At 36.4% G+C, this 20,558-nt stretch overlaps 1 protein-coding gene across 14 annotated transcripts in view; it reads left to right on the top strand.

Annotated features, from left to right (window-relative positions):
- Window positions 1-20,558, top strand: part of Trpm (transient receptor potential cation channel, subfamily M) — a 274,349-nt gene that overhangs the window by 228,465 nt on the left and 25,326 nt on the right. For 7 of the 14 annotated variants that reach the window (XM_089735236.1, XM_089735229.1, XM_089735226.1 and 4 more), the window contains 10 exons: window positions 2,721-2,979; window positions 3,746-3,929; window positions 4,557-4,746; window positions 8,095-8,306; window positions 8,860-9,012; window positions 9,493-9,564; window positions 11,073-11,267; window positions 13,485-13,642; window positions 14,494-14,684; window positions 15,497-15,642. In XM_089735236.1, coding sequence (XP_089591362.1) covers window positions 2,721-2,979; window positions 3,746-3,929; window positions 4,557-4,746; window positions 8,095-8,306; window positions 8,860-9,012; window positions 9,493-9,564; window positions 11,073-11,267; window positions 13,485-13,642; window positions 14,494-14,684; window positions 15,497-15,642 — 1,760 coding nt within the window. Of the gene's footprint in view, window positions 1-2,720; window positions 2,980-3,745; window positions 3,930-4,556; window positions 4,747-8,094; window positions 8,307-8,859; window positions 9,013-9,492; window positions 9,565-11,069; window positions 11,268-13,484; window positions 13,643-14,493; window positions 14,685-15,496; window positions 15,643-17,659; window positions 17,879-20,558 lie in introns of all 14 variants that reach the window. The other 7 variants (XM_089735235.1, XM_089735238.1, XM_089735237.1 and 4 more) reach the window with 5 other exon arrangements.

Genomic DNA, 20,558 nt, shown 5'->3' with positions numbered 1-20,558 from the left:
ATTTTCATATTTATCTACCTTTTAAACCTTCTCTGGACTTCCACAACTAATTCAAAACCAAAATTAGCCAAATCGGTCCAGCCGTTCTCGAGTTTTAGCGAGACTAACGAGCAGCAATTCATTTTTATATATATAGACCTAAGAAGAAATGGATGGATTGTGTGAAAGACGATATGGGTAAGAGGGGAGTGAGCGAAGAAATGGTATATGATAGAAGAGTATGGAAGGAGAAAACATGTTGCGCCGACCCCAGGCGACTGGAAGAAGGGCAGGAAATGATGATAGATAGATAGATAGATAGATAGATAGATAGATAGATAAAACGTCCAATGATCGTATACTAAGATTCACCGAACTCAGGATAGGATTGATTGGAAACTTGCCGTGTTGATAAGTCGGAAATTAACTTGAATACATCTAGTGCCAATGTCATTGTGGTACATTGAAAATATTAAAATTTGTAGATAAAAAAAAATAAAAAAAAGGTAATAATATTTTAACAATCCAAAGAGGGTGTGAATGAAGATAGAACTCTTTTTTTCTTTGCCAATTTACTTGTATATATAGATGTAACATTTTAGTGCAACGTAAATACAATAGTATAACAAAATTTGATTTATTTTGCATGTCCAGACCTTTGTGTGTTGTTTACTTATCGACGTTTGAACCTGTACTTCATACCCGGTACGTATGGTGACACTAATGAAATGAAAAACTCTCGACAGCAGACATGAATCTTGAAGCAAACGTTAGGATTCTAAAAGCAAAAATTTTAACGTTATTTTGTGTATACTAAAAATAATTTAGTATTGACAAAACCAGTTGTACATCATATCTCATCATAAAATGCTCCTGGAATATAAATAATAGATACATATTACGTATTTTTACGATCAACTGTATTAGGAAGGGATGTGTGTACTAGGGAAAACTGACGTAAAAATCGATTCATTCAGGCGCCAATCACGTAGCCTTTCGACTTTATATCAATTTTTACAAGCTTGTATTATTGGTACTTTCGTTGGTAGATTGATAAATGGTTCGATTGATGCCGCCACTTGTACGAGTAGTAGGGCCTGTTATAGGTCTGAGTCTGAGGTAGTCAGTACGGCAGTAACACCATCCTGCCGCTTACCAGTATCACCATCCAAGTTTGATCACGAATCATGTATGGGAAGATGGCCGTTTTATAATATAGTTAAGACTTGTTCCCTTTAAAATGTTGCCTCTATTATGGAGTTTATGTAAAATGCCATATTTATATCTCAATTACTGAAATGCTCCACTCCACTCGACTCCACACCACTCCGCTGCATTTTATGACGTCCAGTAGCCACTTGATAGTGGCCGCTGTTACTCATCTATAACTCAAATAAATTATACGGACGGTGGCTATTCCCATAAGCCCATCCCATAAGCCACCGAGCCAGACATTACACATCTCCGTATTCTAATTGGGTTCATAAACAAAATATAATCTCGTGTGTTTTTTTAGAGTAGTATATAAATGTGAGCATCAGGTGGTGAATATGCTCGGATGTAACTTGTGGAAGAATCTTAAGGATATATCATTTAGTTGATAAATCTATAAAGCATGTATAAGGATGTTCATTTAAAGCAATCTATGCCTTTGCCATCTTATCAAGCTTTGGGCATATAAGTGGCAGAACGTGAATGCCATCGCGCCCTTCAAACCAGAACGATCGCCGTTTCGCCGCAGAATATCCATACATATTGCGCTGATTCACGATAAGCCCTAAAACCAATATCTAACTGCTATCGCTATTTAACGGCCGTCTGGTGTAGTGGTAAGTGACATGGTCACTACACAAGGGGGTCGCGGGTTCGAATCCCGCCAAGGGAAGATATTTGTATGATAAATATAAATGTATTTTCCAGGGTTATGGATGTCTATTAAATATATGTATGTGTATAATAAAAATCTTACATTTATATCCGTTATCTGGTACCTGTAACACAAGTTCTTTACGAACTTATCACGAGACCAGTTAACGTGGCGTGATTGTTAGTAAATATTTATCGTAGCGTGCTAGAATAGAACTCTGATAATAAGAAGATTTTTGTGTGTTCTGTCCGCAGTGAATACTTTATGACATCCACGAGAGTCTATAACACCCACAGAGACACACTGGGCTTGTATGCACATTTTAATAACACTTCTGACACAGTCTAACTACTACTAACACTTCTAACAGTCCTCTTCATTTCGCAGCGTTCATGCAAAGGCATAACTTCAACCAATTGACGGGACCTGCCCCTTAGTGCCTAAACATTTGAACATTGTAACCCTCATACAGCTGTCATTTTATTTATGTACTGATCACGTACGAAATAAGTGACATAATAGCACCGAAGGCTCCTGAATAAAACATCTCACGTATTTCGGGTTCCTCGATATTATGAGCTTAGCTAACTTGTCTTTATAATCCACGAAACCATCACGTGCTAGGTTCAAGGTTATTAAAATTTGGAATCGTAATGATTGTTATCGGCTATTCCATAAAACTAGTTTCCTACTTAACGTATACAACGTATTTGGTAGGCAGCTACTTGGCTCTGCCCCTGGCATTGCTGAATTCCATGGGCGACGGTAACCACTCACCATCATGTGGGCCGTGTGCTCGTCTGCCTATAAGGGCAATAAAAAAAAAACTCTTTGAACTCAACTGCTAATGAATGTATTTAAATTTATTAAACAGGCGCCCTAGACGAAGCCATGATGCAAGCACTGGAGCACGATAGGATCGACTTCGTTAAGCTTCTCCTCGAGAACGGCGTATCTATGAGGAAATTCCTCACGATTCCTAGACTCGAAGAACTTTACAACACGAAGAGCGGGCCTAGTAACACCTTGAGGTACATCTTAAGGGATGTGAGGCCTCATCTGCCCAAAGGCTACGTGTACACGCTTCATGACATCGGCTTGGTGATCAACAAACTCATTGGCGGTGCTTATAGGTAAAGTACTTTTTTGGTAATAAATTAACTAGTATTTTAATGCAAACTCATCATCATCAGCCTATAGTAGTCCACGGCTGGACATAATCCTCTGTAATTACTCGCCACGCCACGATACTTGACTCCTCTCAAATTACTGCAGAGCAAATTTCAATACAAGTGAGACTGCTAAGAGGGTCTTTCACTTTTGGACTTCTGAGGTTGGATGAGAATTAACGTTGCAGTTTTAGAAGTTTTTCTAATTACATAATAACATGTTGTACGTGAGCATATTGTTACGTACTGGGGTTCGGGATAAATAAAATTCTACCGAGTTACAAGTTACCTCTGTATTAGCACTTAGAACACTTAAAATACTTCACAAACACTTTAAAGTTCTCAATTCGCTTCCGGTGATCCGTTCGCTGTTTCGCTTCGAGTAGTTCCGATTACGAACTAACTGCGTGCCATCTCTGCAACGCTTTTATAGCCGATACCACATCCCTAGAATTATCGAGAATATTCCACAAATTTCGAGTATTGTGTTTCCGCTATCTGACAATAGATGGTGTTGTACTTCTCGAGCGTTCTAGGTGCTACTAGATCCTTCGATATTCGTTCGACTATCCAGCGATAGATGACGTTACTCTTACCGGCGTAACAATATCTATAAACAAACCAAAGATAGCATCATCAAATCATGTATAAAATCCACAAAAACAATTTTCACTATCAAAACCTAGCGTTACTTTTAAATACCAGTTATTAGATAGTTCATATATCACAGGTGCTACTACACACGTCGGAAGTTTCGCCCGATCTACGCAAAGGTGATGAACAAAAGCGTCAATGTACATCGCAACAGTGCGTCATTCACCAGACACAACGCTGGAGGTCTGTCGCTCATCACCGGCTTCATGCCAGTCACCAGTGAAATGGCGCTTTTCGATTATCCTTTCAACGAGCTTTTGGTGAGTCATAATAATTTCATTGAATTCAAAAACACTTTTACGATTTGCATACGAGGGAAACTGATACATTAAATCGTTTGCTAAGCTCTAAACATGAATAGTGTCACTTTGATAAATAATTTCCTGATAAACACTCATTGTTTGGCGAAAGTATTTTGTAAACTTACCTTCGTAATTTTTTCTGGACAAAACAAAATAAACCTAAGATAATTTTTAATTTCTTATTCCTAAAATCCTTTTTTACTCATATCCCCTTTTTGAATGATATTTCATATTGTAGTCTTTAGAGATCACCTCTCGTAACGTCATCTTAGCAAAGAGATCGCTCTTAGTGATAAGACCGCCAATTGTACTTTTTTTTGTATTTAATGTTTCGCATTGTTTCTTTTGTTAGTGTGCAATAAAGAATACCCTCTATCTCTCTCTCTCTTTTTTTATTGCATAGATAGGTAGGTGGACGTGCTCACAGCCCACCTGCTGTTAAGTGGTTACCGGAGCCCGTGGACAACGTAAACGCCGCCACCCACCTTGGAATATGAGTTCTAAGGTCTCAGTGTAGTTACAGAGAGTTATTCAATTTACATTTACGATCCAATAGTAGGAATCAAACTCCTTTGGGTCTTTTAGATGTGGGCAGTTTTAACGAAGAGACATCAAATGGCACTCCTCATGTGGACCCATGGCGAGGAGTCGCTTGCGAAATCACTAATAGCATGCAAGCTGTACAAGGCCATGGCCCACGAGGCAGCCGAGGATGATATGGAAACTGAAGTTTATGAAGAGCTACGGCACTACGGCAAAGAATTTGAGAATAAGGGTAAGATAAATTATCGATTCATCAAAATCACTTTTAGTAGCCCATTCTTTTTTGTTTTAGATGTGTGGACGAGCTCATAGCCCACCAGGTGTTAAGTGGTTACCGGAGCATATAGACGTCTACAATGTAAATGCCGCCATCCACCTTGAGATATGAGTTCTAATGTCTCAGTATAGTTACAACTACTGCCCCACCCTTCAAATCGAAACGCTACTGCTTCTTGGAAGAAATAGGCAGGGTAGTACGGTCTCACAAGAGGTCCTACCGCCAGTAATTACGCAAATTATAATTTTGCGGGTTTGATTTTTATTGCACGATGTTATTCCTTCACCGTGGAAGTCAATCGTGAATATTTGTTAAGTACGTATTTCATTAGAAAAATTGGTACCCGCCTGCGGGATTCGAACACCGGTGCATCGCTAGATACGAATGCACCGGACGTCACATCCTTTAGGCCACGACGACTTAAAATTACCCAAAATTTCTAAATTTGCGGAACTATTGATATAATAGCCTGTAGTAAACTCGCATGGGCGGGTAGCATCACCCTGGCTAGATATGGCGCGAAGCAGTCGTGTATTTCGGTCTGATTGGAAGGAGCTAGGAACCATTATAATATAATATAATTGAGATCTTCATGTTTGAAGTCTTCCTTGGTGATATTCATATTTAGTCCTGGAGCTTTTGCGAAAACTATTTTACGAGACATAGAAAAGGAACTGAATATATTAAAGTAGAAAGCTACCCATAAAATCACCATCGACAACAAAAACAAATATTACAGCTATAAAAGAGTATAAAGATAAAAATATCAAATAAAAATTCAATAACCCAAGAGAGGCTTAAAGCGTTTATTTTTCAAGTTTCATCTAAAATTCGTTTAGTTTTTTTTACAGTAGACAGTTAGATAATCTTGTATGTCAAAATAAAATAATAATTGAAGTCGCTCAAAATAAAACTTTCATTCCACTTTAAATTGTTTTCATGTTGACAGTTGAATAAAACCGTCCAGCTATCTACCGAACTTTCATTTACATCAACGCCACCGAAATAACATTATCACATTTGACAATCAACAACAAAAAGCTTTGTTTACGTCGACAACTTAATCTAGATAATTAAAAGTAACAGTAAAAATAGGGTTGCCACCTGAAGAATATTTTCAAAATATCGGGTTTCGAGTCTGTACTGTTGTATAATATTAAATCCTACTATCCTACTAATATTATAAACGCTAAAATTTGTAAGAATGTATGGATGTATGTTTGTTATCTTTGACGCAAAAACTACTCCATGGATTTTAATGGAACTTTACAATAATATAGCCGACACATCAGAATAACACATAGGCTTATAATTTATAAAGCTACAGTGTGAATTACTCAAAATATAAAGATTTGTGTTTGATTTCATGAATATTAAAATTCTTTTTTTTTTTATATTTTTTATATGTACTACTTGGGAGGAGATTTAACCTCAGTGAAAAGGTGGTCTAGTTCCTCTGCTAAAATTAAATTAACCTAGACTTCTACTGCATTCATAGATGAGTTCACAGCCTATTTAGTTATGAATGATCATCACAACATGAATATCGTCACCAAAATTGAGGCATTGGGTAGTGTTACAATTGTATCAACAAACCATTTAAACCGAAACGTATGATGCGCGATTGACCCTTTTTTCAACGCTAGGGAATCCATTTATGGATACCCGGTCGAGGGGGGAAACGGACCGGGTTATTTCGGACTCCAGCGCCTCCTGAGAGGAAGAGGGGAGAAGAGAACGACCGAGGTCCTCCATCTCCCCCAATTTCTCACAGGAGACTACGCCTTGAAAAAGCCGGACGAGGCACTTGCCCCACAGAACCGACTACCGACTAAACCCCATCGAGCTCCACCACACCGACTACACGAAACCTACGGTACCGCAATGCGCGCCGGATTGGATACTGATAATTACACGAGCGGCCTTAGAACATATCCGCTGGCCAAGGAAAACCTCACTTATAATAATCGCTAATTTATAGATTGCGATTTATTTTCAGACAATGATTAACTTCATAAATAAATCATAAATAAATAAATTTTAATGATCAATCATACCCTATATGTTATTGAATAATTTCAAACACTTAACGCTAATAACGAGGCACTACGTCAGATGTGGCTAATGGCTTAACATGTTAGTTAGTATATAATCTATGACTTAGTAATCTATTAATACGTGAAGCAAAACTTTGTACCCCTTTTTACGAAAAATGCGCGAATGGAGGAGTATGAAATTTCCCACACTTATAGAGAATATAGAGAAATGCAGAATGGTAATATTTTTTTAATGTTATGCATAAAAAATAGGTACATTAAATCAATAAAAAAACATTACACGCACTACCATGTATTTGACATACGCATTTATACTCTTTTGTTTATTATCAAAGTCTATGGTCAAATTGAGAATAGATTAATATTGTTTGTCTTTATTATTATTTGTCCATAATGTAGTCTTGGCGAAATCTAACTTATAATTTCAATTAATTATGGTCGAATTTCGACTACTGAGGGACCACTAGTATATTATAATTAGCCATTAGCGGGCTGTCGCTGTAGGAACCGGCATGGGATACATCACTATCATATGACGTCACAGCTTGCACGTTAATTGTGAATAATGAAACTGCCAATTGCCTACGAGAGGGAATCGGCGGCCCTAAACAATACACGAGTTATCGCAAGCCGAATCTATTTAACTCGCAGCCACAGAAACTTGAAGAGACGGAGAGCTGTCTTCGGAACTTCGTACAAATCTAAGGCGATTGTTTTAACTTTAGATTGAATTAGATTCACTTCTTCCAACTCGTGTTGAAAGATTTTCATTTTAATAAGACTGTGTACTCTATGTAATCTTATGCCCGTGTCTGGTGTGTGAAACTAATATACTGAATATTCGATAAATAATCTTCTTTTTAAATATACTAGCTTTTGCCCGCGACTTCGTCCGCGTGGAATAGTTAGTTTGGCATAACGCTAAATTTTACCCGCCTCTTCATTTACGTAGAATATTATCTTTATAAAAACACCTTCACAAATAATGCTTTATTTTAGAACAAATTTGGTTAGCATAAAAAACGTTATAGAGAGCCAACCTTAACATATAGACATAATATGCTGTCGCGGACTTTTTTTAAAAACTTTTATTGGGGAACAATTCTCTCATACATTATTTTGGCGAAACTTTAACCGTTTCAGTGGAAGCTCTCAAAAGGGAAAAAACCGACTTTGAACCATTCTTTATTGGTGCTCCGCTTGCAGTGGTCTTAGCGTGATGTTATACATATGATAACATTTTCAGCTTTGGAGCTTCTAGATTACTGCTACCGCCAAGATGATGATCAGGCCCAGCAACTCCTCACGTGCGAGCTCCAGAACTGGTCCGGTCAGACCTGTCTCAGCTTAGCCGTGACCGCCAACCATCGTGCGTTACTCGCTCATCCGTGCTCACAAATAATCTTAGCGGACTTGTGGATGGGTGGACTTAGAACGAGAAAGAACACCAATCTCAAGGTATACCCTCGATGGTATTCCGTAGAGAACCAACCTCTTTTATTTTTTCCTGATTAACGCACAGATTTATCTAAGCACGATTTATGATTGATGGAATAAGGATATCGTCATTGTATGTACTTTGATAATTTTGAACGAGGCACTAGTAAAAAAACAAACTAAAGACTATGAAAATGTGAGATTCCTTATTTCTGACGTTCCTAGGCACGTATATAGTAGACATCAATGTTAGATTTTAACTTTAGATGATAACTACAACACGTATCGATGTCCGTGTGTCAATGAGTCGCTTTAACTATAAATTTTTCGCATGTACATTCCGCATGACGCCGATTATGGTATATAAGGGACAATAACTCGAATCTAAATAGATTCCAGTCAGGACTCATAGACATACTCATCGTTTTATTATAAAAAATTGAATACATATAACTGTCTACCTATGCATAATCGGCGTCGAAATCTCCCGATGAACCTAGCATGCGCTTTTGAACAAATAGTTGCCATGGTTCGAGCATTTCGTTCGCCACATCGGCTTTGTGGTCATGTCAAGGTAATTCTGAGCCTGCTGTGTCCGCTGTACATTCTGAGATTGGAGTTCAAGTCCAAAGAGGAACTTCAGCTGATGCCGCAGACGGAAGAAGAGCATCTAGAGAACGAGAGCATCGAGGATGATAGGAGCACCAAGGATCCGACAGATGCCGAGGTAATTTGCGATCCATTACCCACCATCTTCGCTTAGTACCACTGTCTTGTAAACAAATAGTATTGCCATTACATATTTCCACTGTAAAAATAAATTTTAGTTTGATTCAAAGGATACTAAAATGCCGAAACCAAAATCTCAATTGGTTTACGAAAACCAATTTTGCCAAACTTCATTATAAAAAAGAATAGTAGCCCTATAAACATAATCCAAATCGCTCACATTTTTAAATAAACCTTTCTAGTAGAGATACCGTATTTTACCTTAACCTGCATTATTGATCAAAGGGAATCAAATGTGTATTAGTCATCAAATGTCATTACAATGTTGGACAAAAGATTACGCAATCCATTTACAAACATGCTTTGTATCCAAACACAGTCAATAGATAATGGGAGTGTGAAAGCGATGAACGGAAATAAAATAGGCGCAAATGAATAGTTCTTTATAGAAAGTCAATTTTGTTATTGCGTGCGCTAGGTGGGAGTTGTCAAACGGCGTACCCTTTCTATCAAGAAGATCATGCCACCGGGAGAGCAAAACATAACTAAGGTAGTCGGGACTCGCAGTCCTTCCTCGTTGGTACAATGTAATACGAACACATTTGAACACGGTAGAGCTTCCCGCACTTTGTGTTTGCACAAGACATACAAAATAAAATCACACAATAAAGCAATGGTTGACCAGATCAAGGAAACGTCCATAAAAAGTTTTCAACTGAGTTATTTATTTAAATGAACAAGGCTATTTATATATTCAGATAGATAAAATCATGGAAATGGGTTTTTGAATAATCTCTAGGATAATTCGGTACCGCAGAAAAAACTGCACTAAATTAATGTAACGTCAAAAATGTTATCGACAAAGAAAAATAATATATTACATCCGAATTTCTTTTTCGAATACAAATTATACATAGTATTGAGCATGGCCTGTTGGCACTCAATGTACTACATTTAAAAAAATGCGCTAACTATCACTACATAGTATAAAAGTATAAAACAAAGTCGCTTTCTCTGTCCCTATATCCCTATATACGATTAAATCTTTAAAACTACGCAACGGATTTTGATGCGGTTTTTTTAATAGAGTGATTGAAGAGGAAGGCTTATGTGTATAATAACATCCATTAAATAGTGGAGAAATCAATAATAAATTACAGTTTCCGAAGCGAAACGAGGGCTGGTCGCTAGTTTTGTTACAAAGTAACAATGTTTAAGTAATTCGTTCGTAATTCAAACGTTAAACTAGTTTCGTGGACTCGAGTATTTTATCAATATTTATGTTGTGTTCGTATTACACTTGCACTCGCCAAAGGCTGTTGTTTCTCTAAAAGCAAGCGTCACGTGAATATACGTGACGCTCCGTACACTTCAAGGTCCTTCCTTCACCCCTTTAGTGTCTTTGCGCTCGACTTTATCGGCCGATTCGCCTGTTTATAGCTCACCCGGAATTTCACCTCCAAACATACGAATTTCTTTCTAATACAACTGAACATACAATTGAATATTATTATAAAATATTTGCTTTATGTGGTGTTTCCATAAATATTGACGTTTTAAATGAATTCATTACTAAAACCGCGGTGAACTAAAAACAGAGCCACCGAAACGTGACCTTTATAATATTTTCAATTTCCTTCGATGTTATTACTTAGCTAGATTTGTTTACGACTTCTGTTTCATGTTACGTATCTTTTTAATGCAGCCATAAACGAAAACGTTTCTTTTACAACAACTTTGATGCTTTTATTTACGTCTGTGTTACCTGTATCTTCTTCGAGAGTTGTTATAGAGCTTTTGTCGTATCATTGTAATGTAGTTTCTATAAGAAATGCAGCGTGTGTTGCGCTTATCGCCATGCATCCTCTTTAAAATCAGCTCGCAGAACCAGCGTACCATCTACGTGGAGATCTTCAACAATAACTCCTAACAGCTATACTGCCACTGATTATCTATGAACTATTTTTATATTTGACGTGATGTTTTGTTTTTTTGTTTTGTTAATAGTCGTAGTTGTGTCGCTGTAATTTTTATACCGATTTTTCTGGACTCAAGCAGGCGTTGATTGGCTCAGGGGAATGCGAGACCCGGGTCGATCAGAACGGGAAAGTTGGTAAAGTAGGATGGGAACCATCGTACAGAGAGCTGCCAGAGTACCACCCATCCGAAATTAAACGTATGAGGCCCCTGCGACTGAGGAAGAAGATCTATGAGTTCTTTACAGCACCGATCACTAAATTTTGGGCCGATTCGGTGAGTTTAGTGTTATTTTGTCTAATTATCTCAATGATATACATCGTTTAGTGTACTTTATCACAAACGTAGGTCTTGAGTCATTCACGAAAAATTTACGTAAAATTATACATTATCTATGTATTAATACGTGAAGCAAAAACTTTGTATCCCTTTTTACGAAAATTGCGCGGATGGAGGAGTGTGAAATTTCCCACACTTATAGAGAATATAGAAAACGAGTGCAGAATTGTAATGTTTTTTTTATTTTATTATGCACCAAAAATACATTAAATCAATAAAAAACATTACACAAACTACCATGTATTTAACACACACACGCATATATAGGTACTCTTTTGTTTATTGTTAGTCTGTGGTCTAATTGAGAATAGATTAATACTGTTTATCTCTAATATTATTTGTCTATAGTGTAATTATGGCGAAATTTGTGATTATAGAAGTTTAATAGTCTTTGACAATAGAATCGTAATAATGATCTAAGTTATAATTTCAATTAATTATAGTCGAATTTCGACTACAGGGGGAGAGCACTAAAAGTAGTAAACAGACTAAAAGTAGAGTACATGGAGTAGACTTAAAGAAGCCAGAAAAATCCTTAATTAATTTTCAATTAAAAAAATCGGTTACATAAACCAAATTATGCAAATGTAAATCTTGAATCACGTTCCTTGAGGGACCACAAAATTAAAATTTCATTTATTGTCGTCCATTACTAAGAAGCTATGCAAAGGAATGATGAAAATAGAATCCAATTGTAATAAGATGCTCATCAAAATATTTTATGTTTTCTTTTAACGTTTCATATTGCATTTTATTGATAACTAGCTGACCCGGCAGACTTCGTAGTGCCTCAGTCGATAAATAAAAGACCTAAACTTTTGTATAAAATAAACCTTGAACAAACAAAAGGAATCCGACGGACGGGGGACACATCAAACGAACATTTTCATATTTATCTACCTTTTAAACCTTCTTTGGACTTCCACAAATAATTCAAGACCAAAATTAGTCAAATCGGTCAAGCCGTTCTCGAGTTTTAGCGAGACTAACGAACAGCAATTCATTTTTATATATATAGATAGATTGATTTTTACGAAAATTAATTATATAATACTGGTTAAATGATAGAATACAATAGTTATTTCCATTTCAATTATATTACTGTGGTAAATGGAACTCGCAATCATAGCACGAACTAAAATGGCGCACCGACCAACGATGATGTACATCATACCTATATTTGTGCAGTTTCCAAAATCTGAATGTATAACTTTAGTTTATGTTTTACTAAAAGCGATTTGTAGAAAGGCAATAAATATTATTAGGATCTTTGATAACTTATTTTATGTCCACGTATATAGATATGAATCGAAAACACTAAACGTCCTCATAAGTAAATCTTAAAACAATGAATATAAAATCCGAAAATCGAATTACAAATTTAAAACAAATCGTGACAGATTGACCGGAAAGTCTAAATCGTGTCGTCGTAACGAAATCGTAAACATTGCTACAATCAATAAATCACTGTCAATGTAATACTTTCTAAGTGATAATCGATAAATTACTGCCGCCGTCCTTTTTCATTACGTTCTTCACACGTATCCGGGTTAGCTGATGAAACAATAGCCGGATCGTATATCATGAGAACAAGCGAATTTTGACGAGAAATCTCTTGGTGGATTATCTTGAGAATGCAAATTACCCAATCGGAGCTTAAGAGTCATCGCTTGGTAATATTAATAACTCCAATGTCGTAAACAAAAGATTTACCGAGAGCTAATTAGTCGAACACTCGTCAAAATTGATGCCATGTTTCTCATTACTGAATCTAGAACCTACTCGTTGCAAAAACTGCCTTTACAAGAATTAGCTTTTAAGGTTTTTATATTTGGGATCGTGACCTTACCATTTATTTTTTATGATCTTAGATCTTGTAGTGGACTGTATGATTAGGATGGGCAAGGAATTTTTATAATTTAGAAATTTTATAAATCGCGTACAATAGCACGGATGAAAAGAGAATGACCAAAACTGAGACATTCCAAAATTCAAATTCAAATGTAATGTCAAAAACCACAACGACAACAATAAAAAAGGTTTTATACTATTTTGTGAGGTTTCCAACAGATCTTACAAATTAAAATCAATTGTTGAACGAAATCTAATTTCTCATTGTGTTCTAAAATATCGCCTTACATTATTCTGTTTCAGATAGCCTACATATTGTTCCTGTTGATGTTTACATACACAGTATTAGTCAAGATGAATCCTACACCTTCTTGGCCGGAAATATATTCTATATGTTATATATTAACTTTCTTATGCGAGAAGATTAGAGAAATCGTAACATCCGAGCCTGTTGCCATTAGGTAAGGCTATCTACTTGTTAATTACAGGAAATATTCGCGAACGAGAATTTGATTGAAGACATGGAAGTAATTCAGAACGATTGGTATTACGTTTTATACGTTACTTACTCGAAATTATATTATATTATAATACGTTAAGTGATTTTGTGATAAACAAGTTAACTTCGGTCACGATTCGCTATAACTATAGCTGAGACATGGCGTATGAAAAGCCGCGATAGCAAAAAGATCGATGCCTTTGAAATGTGAGTGTGGCGGAGGATGCTACGAATACCTTGGACTGCCATGAGAACTAACGAGTCCATTCTAAGCTAAATACCCGAAAAAGGCTCTCTGTCATCTGCCGGGAATGTGTTATGAGCTTCTTCGGACACATCATACGGTCTCCCAGACATGAATTAGAGAAGCTCATAATTGCGGGTCGCATTGAGGGCAAGCGCGCCGTGGGCAGAACACCAACCAGATGGTCAGATCTAGTAAAGGAAGCACTTGGTGGTAGTCTGTACCATGCGATTTATGCCACCCATGATCGAACACAGTGGAAGAGCGTCACATGTGGTAGCGATCCTCAGCAGTGAGGGAACGATATAGGAGAAGAGATAGCTAATTAATTAATATGCACTAGGTTAGGCTAGGCACTAGATCAGGGCTGTCCAAACTACATACCTTTATTAACTTTTACTTTTATTTTACTAGATTCTTGCAAGATTTGCTAATCCAAATCTTTTTATTGTTTGGGAATCAACTCAATTAGCCTTTTGGGCGCTTACGGGAATGTATGATAGTCAACAGCAAATGACTAAACAAAGCTAGATTTAAAGATATATCTAAATTTTGTTCATTGTTCACAGACATAAGTTCAGTGTGTGGGCATGGAACATGTGGAACACGTATGACGCTGGTTTTATAATATTCTTCTTAGTAGGATTGACGCTGAGACTCAGAGAGATCTCAAGAGACGTAGGGAGAGTGATATACTGCGTCGATATTATATATTGGTACCTAAGGATCTTGAATATATTGGGTGTCAATAAGTACTTAGGTAAGACTAGAATTAACTAAAGACATTTTTATTAATCATATTGAGTTTTTGCTATTTTCCTTTTGTTGGACTCATTAAAAGTTCTGGGTGATTAAAAAGTCTGAAAATTTCAACCTGAATATGATAAAGTCTGAAAGTTCCATAAGCTTAGAAGACTTTTATTTACTGGTTTGAAAGGCAATCGTCGTACTATGGAACCGAGACTTAGAATTCGTACTCAAGGTGACCGCATTCACGTTGTTGATGTCTACGGGCTCCGGTAACCACTTAGGACTAAATAAACTGGGAGTTCCCTTCTAAGCAAAGAAAAATGTGTTTCTAACTATTACCTATAACTTCATTTTAGGCTGAGATAGGTTTACGCCAGTATTAACCTCATATGACGTCAGGGGTTGCAATTGACAAAAAATGGTAGAGTTACCGAGTTATCTAACGAGGGTAAAGACGTATTTGAGGGAAAAAAAGCTATACCCATGGATTTGTTGAAGTAAAAAATAATAACGACTAGCTGACCCGGCAGACTTCGTAGTGCCTCAATCGATAAATAAAAGACCTAAACTTTTGTATAAAATGTACTTAAAACAAACAAAAGGAATCCGTCCGACGGGGGACACATCAAAGAAAAAAAAAAGTTATTTTTATTTAATTCCGAGCATTTTGATAATTATCCACCTTTTAAACCTTCTCTGGACTTCTACAAATAATTCAAGACCAAAATTAGCCAAATCGATCCGAGCGTTTACGAGTTTTAGCGAGACTAACAAACAGCAATTCATTTTTATAAATATAGATAATGACTTTTCTCTCCGTAGGTCCCCTAGTTACAATGATGGGTAAAATGGTAAAGAACATGATATACTTCGTGGTGCTATTGCTAGTGGTATTAATGTCTTTCGGTGTTGCCAGACAAGCTATACTCCACCCAGATAAGGACGCTAGTTGGCATCTAATCAGAGAGGTGGGTTTATATGTTGTTTGTTTTGTAGAATCCAGAAATTATCACGTTAGATTTTTAAAATTTTGAACGCTATCTAACCGGCGTTTGAAGTAACTTTAGCATCCTCTCCGACCTGAGAATAAAGTTGAAAATTGCATTTGAAATTTTGATAATCTGTTTGAGTTGAACAAACCAGTAGGGCACTTTCGAAATCAAAGTATTCTTTACAATTTTTTTGTAAATACATAAAAGAATTAGAATTAAAATGTTAGTAATACAATGGTGTTTTGGGGTATAGTCATTACCGCATTAATTCCTGTGTATGTTCGAAAAGGATACTGGGACGGCTCAGCTGTGCCCTTGGCATTGCTGATGTCTATGAGAATTAGTGACAATCAGGTTGGCTGTCTACTTATTAATGTTGCAATAAAACAAAAAGTGTTAATCGAAGAATATACAGCAATTCTGTATGGATATTTTATCAGTATATTGTGGTATCTAATGGAACACGTCATTACGGATCCTCCCGGTCCATTAACGGTGCGTTTAGGTACCTCAAGCACCGGTCACCGTCCTCGCCGAACCCGTCGCTTGCGACGAAGGGCTCGACGAGCGAATTAGCTCACAGACACAGCCCACTGAATTTCTCGCCGAATCTTCTCAGTGGGTCGCGTTTCCGATCCGGTAGTAGATTCTGCGAAGCACTGCTCTTGCTAGGGCCAGTGTTAGCAACACCCCGCTTTGAGCCCCGTGAGCTCACGTACCCGTCAAGGAGAAGCTGAAATAGCCTCTCAAGGCATCAGCATAGGTGGAAAAAAATCTATTGGGTACTAGGGCGTATTGTGAGTCCATCCGGGTTCGTACTACAAGGACCCAATTTATATTTGTTGAAAAAAGGTGTAGGAAATCAATTATTTGCAATTCTGACTTTGGCTCATGGTGGATATAATTTACATGTAGATGGATGATAGATTAGTTAAGTCATTATATTTATGATCTTCAATGACCACTTAATAGCAGGTGGGTCGTAATATCGTCGGTTTAACTACAGCAAAAAAAACATCATTTAGTACCCCGTGTTGAACATAATTTGCAATGCGCTCCATCGAGTTGAATTCGATTTTAAGCAGACAATGTGATAAACTATCTTTGTTTTTAAACTGTTAATTAATACCCGACTAGGAAACTTCAGAAAGAAAACATGACCTTCGCTTTTGACCCAACCATAGCAGAGTAAAAAAATTAAAAAAAATCCGTATTCTGTATTTAAGTTGATGTTGTTTAAATATTTTAAAATTTGAAACATTTGGTAAATAAAACTAATTTTACTTACCACGAAACGTCGGAAACAAAGAATATAATGAAAATAATTTAAAAAAAAATTCATTATTAAACCGTCAAAATAGGTTTTAATTACGTCTACGCGTCACGATAACCGAAGAAAATACTAATTATTTAATTGTACTGTAATACATTAATACTATGTTTTTCAATTGTACGTATTATATCTTCTGCTATCTTGCTTACTTAATAATATAAAATATCCATTTTATAAGGAACAGACTTTATGGATGAATGACAGATATGGAGCATGAGTGAGTGAGAGAAATAGGAGATGTCGTGGCAGAAAGTGAGAGAGACGGCGAATGCATGTTTGACATATAGTTTTTTTTTTAAGTCAGAGGGGGAATGAGTGTACTTACCCGAAGACGGTAGACAGACGTGGTATAACTTGGAAGACGGAAGACGTGTACATTTTAATTACTTTGAAACAATAAGGATTGAATTAAAATCAAGTTTTTGCGTAGAAAGCAATCGTTTTATTAGTAGAAAACGATTAAAGGATCCTAAATATACATATGTTTAGTATTTACCCCTCATTGTAAATGGACTGCCTCGTTCGGAATTTCGCACAATATACTTACAAAATTTGATACTTTTAACTTGAGCATAGTTCCTTGATTAGAATAGAAAGTCTTAATATTGCTACGACGATTTTCAACGACAATTTTCTCCGTGTGTTACTAACAAATTACAGGTTTTCTTCCAACCGTACTTCATGCTCTATGGGGAAGTATTCGCCGAGCAGATGGCGCCTCCTTGTGGCCTTCCGGGCCTTGAGGAGTGCCGGGTCGGCCACTGGGTCCCCCCGCTCGTCATGAGCGTATATCTGCTCATCGCTAACATATTACTCGTCAATCTTCTGATAGCCGTCTTCAATAACATCTTTATAGAAGTCAACGGAGTTTCCCATCAGGTTTCGATCGCGTTGCTTACGTAGTCCTATCTGCTCTCACGAACTGTATAAACATGATTAAAACAATAACAAGGTTTCTCTTGTTTGTTTTGTCCATTTTGCGAATCTGATCGTTTTTGGATTATTTAACGAATTAACAAAAAATCCAAGAAGACTTGCGATGGCTGCTCAAATGACCGGTTTTACCGGTGGTAGGACGTCTTGTGAGTCCGCTCGGGTAGGTACCACCGCCCTGCCTATTTCGGCCGTGAAGCAGTAATGCGTTTCGGTTTGAAGAGTGCAGCAGCCGTTGAAAAACTGAGATTTAGAACTTTCGTCACAAGGTGGGTGGCGACATTTACGTTATTATTATCTATGGGCCCAGACCACTTAACACCAGCTATCCTGGCTCATTCATGAATTTTAAGAAATAAAAATTTCAATTCAAAATTTAGACCTCTGTTATCCGTGACAAAGAAATATTCCCCATGTCGGAAATATTAAAATGAATAAAACAATCAAAGGGAAACAAACGTAAGAAAGACTATTGTTTTATTCGTGTCTTTGTAGTTATCGATGTTGTATTTCAGTTCACCTTTTTGTTTACTCTGTTTTTGCGTAATCAAAATAACAATTAATTAACGTGATTACTGACATCCAATATTTCGATTAGGCTGCAGTGACAGTGGTTGTGTTTAAAAGTAAAAACCTTAAACTGAAAATAGCGATACATTCTCACGTCGTAACAAAAGAATGTGGTACAAATCACGATGAGCAAGAGAACACAGCCAAGCTAACAATATTACGGTGTTACGGTAATATTACGGTGTTACGGTAAATGTACGTTCTTTGGAAATGTACACTTTTACCGGTAAATGTTCACATTTGCCAAGAAGTTAGGTATATGTGAACTGAATATAATGTATATGTACATTTCCCGGCAAACGTGTACTCTTGCCTTCACGTTTTGGTAAATGTATACTCTTACCTTCATGTTTTAAGAAAAGTTACAGTAAATACAAATAAATTAATAATTTTGTTGCAGTAAAAAAATATTTATTTAAATAAACATAATACAAAAGGCTTTAACAACGAAAATTATTTTAATTATTAAAAAATGTAAATGACAAACAAAACATACCTACTTTTCTTTGCATATTATATAATAATTCGTAGGTTAGGTTAGGTTAGGTTGTAGTACCGCGGAGACCGACGCACAGTGGGTCGATACTATGATTTTAGTGACTTAGGGACCAACTTTGTTTTTTAAGATTTTTCTTCACGTAGATAGATAGAGCTCGTTAATCTCAATAATAATTGTTTTGGGCAAAAATTACAAAAACTTTATAGTTTGGTCAGAAAAATGTGTTTTATGATTTTTTTGTATGGAGCGGGTCACATTAAATTAAATTCCTGCTAAGTACCGTGAGGTCCCGCTTTGAAACTTTATTTTTCTTACACCTTGTCTAGTCTACTATCATTTGGTGCTATGAACATGTGCATAAAGTTGCAACTCTGCCAAATAAATGGATCGAAAAAAATGAATAAATACATAGAATAAAAACCTTTATTTTTATTTTCGTAAGTGCTTTTAAGTTAAATTTGATATGGATTAGTAAGTACAAGCACGCAACAATACCCATAATTACATAATACCTAACAAAAATACATTTAGTAGGTCTCTAATTAATCAATCTCTGTAATTATTAGGATAGTTAACATTAGTTACTGAGGATAATTAGTTAAGCAGCCATTACTGGGTAGTAGAAAATATAGTACACATTTGTGTCTCTCTGGAAGTATAAAGTGACCATATTTATTATATACTAACTAGTGTTCGTTTATTCGTACTACTACTAACATCTTGTGATTGTCGTCGTGATCTTCCTTTTTCCGTTATAATGGATAATTTTATTAACAATTTAGGATTATTTATGATTTTAAGAGAGCAACTACAGTCGCTGTCTGATAATAAAAAACTTTCAATTCCTACAAAATCAAATGAACGTGACCGAAGAGAAAAGTGTTGAGCCCCAAAAATTCTGTACGCACTTTTGTTCAAATATAAGTGCAATATGGAAACGAAGTAGTCGCATGTTAGCACAGTTTATAAGAAAAAAATGTGATTAGTTCGAATGTGCAATAAACTGGCCCGAAGGCATGATACCTGAAGATATCAACACTGTACACGAAAGGCTCGAGATTTCTAATACTGAAGATGTTGAAAATGTACCGCGCTCTAATGTACTACAGAAGCCTCGACATCTACTTTTACACCTCGAAAACCTTTTGAAGAATTGGGATCCAGGCACATTGAACAAATTTACCAATCGCTTTCGTTAACCCCGGATTAAATGAAAGCTACTACAGTTGCTAGTTTGAGAAACACTGGAAATGAAGATGTAGGAGAAATAATGAACCATTTGTCAAATCACCCCGAAGATCTAGAAAAAGTTAAGGAGTGTTTAAGTACAAGTAAAGTGAAAAGTAGTACATATTCTCCCGATAAGGCACTATTAGTTTCACTTAAATTAAGTAAGTGGCAGTATATAAATCTAAGAGAAGCAGCAAATGAAAATGGGTCCGATTTATACCCTTCTTAATATAAAATTAAGCAAGAAAAGACCAAATGTTATCCAGGGAAAGACGAGGTAGTTATTAATGAAGAAAGAGCTGCTATTAAAATGCAAGCATTACTAAG

The sequence above is a fragment of the Bombyx mandarina genome, chromosome 19 (assembly GCF_030267445.1).
Source record: "Bombyx mandarina strain Sakado chromosome 19, ASM3026744v2".
NCBI classification, from domain to species: domain Eukaryota; kingdom Metazoa; phylum Arthropoda; class Insecta; order Lepidoptera; family Bombycidae; genus Bombyx; species Bombyx mandarina.
The sequence above is the reverse complement of the archived record's forward strand: the minus strand, read 5'-3'. Positions and strand labels throughout refer to the sequence as shown.